The 5,744-nt window shown below is 38.8% G+C and overlaps 1 protein-coding gene across 1 annotated transcript in view; it reads left to right on the top strand.

The window, feature by feature from the left end:
- Nucleotides 1-1,546: 1,546 nt before the first annotated feature.
- The window catches only part of LOC104489880 (triple functional domain protein-like), a gene marked incomplete at its 3' end in the record, with an annotated part of 16,905 nt that continues 12,707 nt past the window's right edge, over nucleotides 1,547-5,744 (top strand). Inside the window, exons 1-2 of the mRNA XM_010132089.1 lie at nucleotides 1,547-1,718; nucleotides 3,754-3,944. Of these exons, the coding sequence (XP_010130391.1) occupies nucleotides 1,664-1,718; nucleotides 3,754-3,944 (246 nt within the window). The remainder of the gene's footprint in view (nucleotides 1,719-3,753; nucleotides 3,945-5,744) is intronic.

Here is a 5,744-nt window from a genome sequence, read left to right as displayed (position 1 = left end):
ATGTGTATATATGTATTTATACACACACTACGTACCTATAGAGCTGCTGCACAGACAGTTGTTACTTGTAATGTTGCCTATAAATGCCAAGTAAATGGTACCTTTTAAAATAAGCAAAACTGTTTGAAACCTGTAGTTAGAGCTTTCACTCAGTGGACAGATGTCTTGTTGACTCAGCAGCCATGTTCTTGAACCGTGCTGGGTTGCTTTTAGGTGGCATTGCTTGTTTGGTAATAGCTGCTTTCAAAAGCAATATAACTGATCTGTGTCTACCCTTTTTACTTGGCAACTGCCATGGATGATAGATTTTTAAAATTTCTGAAAAACATTGCAGGCTATTTCAGGTCAGGTTGGATGGAAACAAGTGTGTCATTTTTAACTGAAACACATGGTCTGTTTTCCCCTTGCAAAAAGTTGCAACTTGATTAGGGTATAGGTTACAGAAATATTCTAGGATGTTCTTTTTCATAAATTTTGCGGTATTGGTTCCAACAATTATTTTTTTAAAATCTAAATGTACTTTAGGCGCTGCATTACTGAAGTGATGGGATAGATCGATTTCATCAGCGTTTGCAGAGCCAGATGGCTTTACCGCATAGTAAAATTGATTTATTTGGTGGTTGCTATTTTTCCTTTTTCTTCTTTTTTTTTTTTTTTTTTGCTACAAGAGGAGGGATGTAAAACAAGAAAGGATGGAGACCCCAAAACTTGTATGATAGCTACAACATTTTACAGTTCTAGAAGTTCTGCTTATTTTTCCAAATGCTAGTGAAGCTGCTCCTCTTCTGTGCCTCTTGGAGGGTATTTAGTTACACTCACTTTTCTGTGGAGTTGTCATGCAGAATTTAAGTATGATGAGGTAGTGTTTTGCTGTGGTGGTGATGTTGGCAGTTAAATAATTACTGTAATGATGATAATAGTAGGAATTACCTGGCTTTCCCTTTAAAAAGGAAAAGGGAATTTAACCTGAGGGAATGAATTAAGTGGTCCTTTTGAATAATAGAAGAAACATAATATGCCCTTTTGGTTATGTAAGCTAAATTTTATCTTGACACTGTTCAAAGGCTCAAAGGATGTGAGGAAATTTGAATATTAGCTCAGGCACTATTAGGATGTCGAATGGGCAGGGAACGGCATATTCCTAAATTGCACTGCACCCTTCAGCATGTTCCGTAGTACAGAGCATCTCTTTGGTGCAGTGGACCAAGGCCTGGGCAGAAAGTGGGACGATGGTGTCCCTTTGTGCTGCCCTGCTTTCCACTGTCTTCATGACTTGTCAGCTGGCATTGTTCTGAGCTTTGATTTAGCACTGTGTCTGTGTGTATCTGAAAAAAATGTTGTCCTTAATGTAACTTCTAAAGCTTTCTTATTGATCAGATGATCTTGTTTAAAATAGAGGTGGTTAACTGAAAGCTTGGGCTGCTCCTTGAAGAACAGATCACGATAAGTACAAAGTACTCTGTCATGTCATTGGCAGAGTAAGAAGTTCGAAAAGATTTTTACATGCCAAAAATTATTCTTTGCTTATTAAAGTGCTGTTGGTTGTCTATCATATTAGCGTAGGAATACATGATAGAGGGTACTCACATCTGTTCATCTTTTGCAGGAGCTGCTCACGTGCTGTGAAGAAGGTAAAGGTGAGATTAAAGATGGCCTGGAGGTGATGCTTAGTGTGCCAAAGCGAGCCAATGATGCCATGCACCTCAGCATGCTGGAAGGTAGGGTTCAAACTGGCTTGCCAGTTCAGTCATATGCTGTAGAGTAATAATGTTCTATATGAATTTACGTTGAGAAGATCTGAAGAATATTGACATTTTCTTATATCTGGGTTTGTATTTTATGTACCTCTTATTTGGATGTCTATAAAATGTTGATTTATTTAGGTGGATGAATTGCGACAGACAATTAGTACAGTTTCGTAAGTTTTTTAAATGTTCTTTCACCTTGATCTATAGCTCTGCAATGCACATTTGAAAAATGTGTAGGCTAACAAAGTTTTCCTCTACTCACCTCTAATGTAATAGCTGAGTAGCCAGATATGATAGCTTCAGCTGCCTTTTCCAACCAGTATCCTAGGCTGCTTTATATGAAGTGCAGAAGTGTATTAGAGGTGATTTTGCCGATTTGTGTATCAGATAATTGTCTCCAAGAGTTGTTTTCACATCTGTTTGCTGCCTGTTCCATAGCAGACTTCTGGTTGAAATGAAATGTATCTTCTGGCAATAAAATGTCGGCATAAGCCTGTTTATCCTGAGCCTTAGCCAGAAGAGCATAATCATGTTCATGGCAGACAGTGGAGGTTGGATGTAATTGCTTCTATGTGCTTTAAACAACTTTCTGGCGAAATCTGTTTCATAATTGGCACATTATCATGTATGATGGTGCCCTCATACGTTTAGTAATAAAAGTGTGCTTTGTTGGCATTTACATTTTTTGACATAAGACTGAAGCTGCCTTACCTTGCAGTTGCTGTATAAAGACTTCTAGGTGCTTTAATTCAGTATTCCTTTTCTTCCTCTCTGCCTTCTTTTAGTAAAATGGGGTTTGTCATGGAATATCCAGTATTGTACAGGTTACTATATAAAACTCATCTTGGTTTGACATGTGATCCTTGATTATGGGAATGCTCAAAATCGCTTCTCTTCCCTAATTTTAAACAATAATGATGTTGATCAGTTTGCAAGATCAATCTCAAGTGTGTTCTTCAGGAGATGGTGTTAGGATAAATGCTGATCAGCTTTTGTAATAAACTTTAAACCCTGGGAATGCAACTTTGGAGAATATCCTAATATGCTTAAGTTGGTTTTACAATAAATCGTGTGTGTATTGTTGAGTCAATCCATGTTAGACAAATACGGTGAGTGAGCACATTTCCTCTTTATGCCTCCAGAGGATTTTGAATGAACATCCTGATGCAACTTTCCTCTGATGCTCTCCATACTGTTGTCCTGTTTAGAACAGTGAGAACCATCGTTTTCTCGAGAAGGATGGTGCTCTTCTGTTCGGAGAATATCGGCAAGCAGAATCTATTTAAAATGCAGTTTAATACCACTGGGAAGAGCATGGTTGGCTGGTTTCTGTTACCCTGAAACTCTAAAGCAGTGTATTAAACTGGGAGAACACTGTACCACTACAATGGAAGTAAAATTGTCGATTTTCTCCATCTTTACGTCTCAAGACAAGTAATACAGCTGCTATTTCTTTATCATGGATCAGTGCTGGAGTGACTCAATGGCAGGCTGATCACGTGGAAACAGCTCCAAGCTGCTGCCTTTATTCATCCCCTGTTGGAACATGTTTGTGTGCTCATTGCATACATGGCAGGGAAGGCATACACCAGAAAAGGTGGCTGTTGGGACCTTGCCAATGTCAGAACAACCTGATGTGCTTGCTCTCTGCGTCCTTGCAAGTTGCCCACTCTCTACAGTGACAGAAAGCTTATAAGATAAATCATTTTCTTCACAGAAGAGATTACCAGAAGCTGACGCAGACATCTGTCATTTGTTGGTGAAATACTGCCAGAAGACTTGATGAACTTAACTGTTTGATCTCTAAATTTAGACACAGACTTGATCTACAGTTAATACTCACTATACTGCACTGTTTGAATCAAGTCTTGGTTTTAGTATTGCTTCCTTGGAATCGCATCTTTTACAAGCTGTATTTGGGGAAAAAATTCATATTGTTTAATAAACAGAGTTGTGCCTTTTAATTTCCTCACATTATCAACCTTTCTTCTCTGTGGATTTTTAGGCTTTGATGAAAATATCGAGTCTCAGGGAGAGCTTATCCTTCAAGAATCCTTCCAAGTGTGGGACCCAAAAACTCTAATACGAAAGGGAAGAGAGAGACACCTTTTCCTTTTTGAGATGTCCTTGGTTTTCAGTAAAGAAGTAAAGGACTCCAGTGGAAGGAGCAAGTACATTTACAAGAGTAAACTGTTTGTAAGTATGGGAAAACACATGATCATATTTAGAGAACTGTCTAGATTAGACTGTAACCAAGCTCAGATTATTTAAATGTGCCTGAAAAACTTGAACAACTGTTACAGTGCAGTGAAAGAACAGCCTTGGAATGTGTAGACTGAATCTTACAAGTTTGCTGCTTTGTCACGCTTTTGAGGAGAAAGAGTAGGCTAAAAGCAACTACTGAAGGCTACATGTCAGTCTTGGTGTGTCAAGACAAAGGAAAATCAAGTTTTGTCTTAATTGTGTGTGGTTGCTGGTTCTTTAAGGCTTATTTGTATAAAGCAGAAGGATGGAAGGACTTGACAAACTGCCTTCACCTTACTTGTTTACTATTGCTGTTGTAGTAATATTCATGTTAAAGATTCATTTTGGTGGATATTCTACACAAACTGATCTGGAAAGGCAAGAACTCCTTGTTATGGAAAAGTTAATTCCAGAATGTCTACTGAGACTAGTAGTCTTTGTAATTCTGTTTTGTAAATAAAATCATAGCTCTTAGGGTCTACTGAAAGGATGTAAAGGTGGAAATGTTGGGGGTTTTTTTCCTCCAATGGGGGAAGAAAAAATATCTGCTCTTGCTTTCCTCATCTGTAGCATGTATGCTTTACAAAATATGACCCTGGAATTCGTATCCTTATCTTCCTGACATGGGTGAGAGCAGTGTTCACACTCCATAAATTCAGGTAGCTAAATGAGAAGACAGTCTCCCATGGCTTACTTTGCATCTGTCAGACACAGTATTAGCTTCTTTCCTAGACGGTTTAGAACAAGTACATGAAATTACTTCTCAGAATCAAACTCTAAAAGGCATTATTCTTCTATTGATCCTATTGGGATATATAACAAAGTCTATTTGGCATAAATACTGGGCCTTTCCTCCCCGCCTCATCTCCTTTTCCTTCATTCTTTCCCCCTTCCTACCTCTGTGTCCAAATTGGTAAAGCAGGTTGGTTCAAAAGAGCCCTTTTTTTCCATATCTTACTTTGCATATTCTGTCACTTCATTTTCAATACTTGCTCTCCTTCCTGAGAAAAGGCATTCATGTGAAAGCATGTGTGTTGATTTGAGCTAAATATCCTTTTTGTGCGTTATCCTGACTCTTCTGGAAGGTAGTTTTACAAAAGTGAGGTCCTTCTCTTTACTTTGGGCTTGATGACTATCATGGTTTTCCCTGCGCAGGATAATCAACAGCATAACTTGTATTAGTGGAAGAATGTGTTAATGAACTCCTTTGGCAGGAGATAAAGTGTCCAAAACTAAATGCCTAAGGAGGGCTCTGGGAAAAGGCAAGCAGGTGTTACTTTGCCAGAATACTCTCCCAGTTGCCAGTAACTGGCAGTTCAGGGACTTCCTCACCCAAACGTGGTTTTTATGCTTTAGATAACCTGCAGTGGACTTCACTTCTGTGAGCTTGTCCTTGGACATCATGCAGACTTTTCGCATTTACAGCATCCTTTGCAAAGAGCTGCATTGCTCAACTTCGTACTGGGCACGGACCAACCTTCCAGTGCTGGATTTTGAACCTGAGTCCCTCCTGCTAGTTTCACTTCATGCCCACCAGTATGGAAAGGGACAGTGAACAACGCATGTCTGCTTTGCCACTCCTTACTGTACAGTCCTTGTGAAGTTAGTAATATTCACCATCGTAGCAAAGCTTCTAAATTTACTAAATTTACTTCATTTTTAAAAATAAACAAAGTTAAAAATGGTACCGTCTTGCCCATTCAGACTTTGTACTGGGCAAATTGAATCTTTGAATTACAATGATGTCCTGCT

The sequence above is a fragment of the Buceros rhinoceros genome, unplaced genomic scaffold (genome assembly GCF_000710305.1).
Source record: "Buceros rhinoceros silvestris isolate BGI_N320 unplaced genomic scaffold, ASM71030v1 scaffold19582, whole genome shotgun sequence".
Classification (NCBI taxonomy): domain Eukaryota; kingdom Metazoa; phylum Chordata; class Aves; order Bucerotiformes; family Bucerotidae; genus Buceros; species Buceros rhinoceros.
The sequence above is the reverse complement of the archived record's forward strand: the minus strand, read 5'-3'. Positions and strand labels throughout refer to the sequence as shown.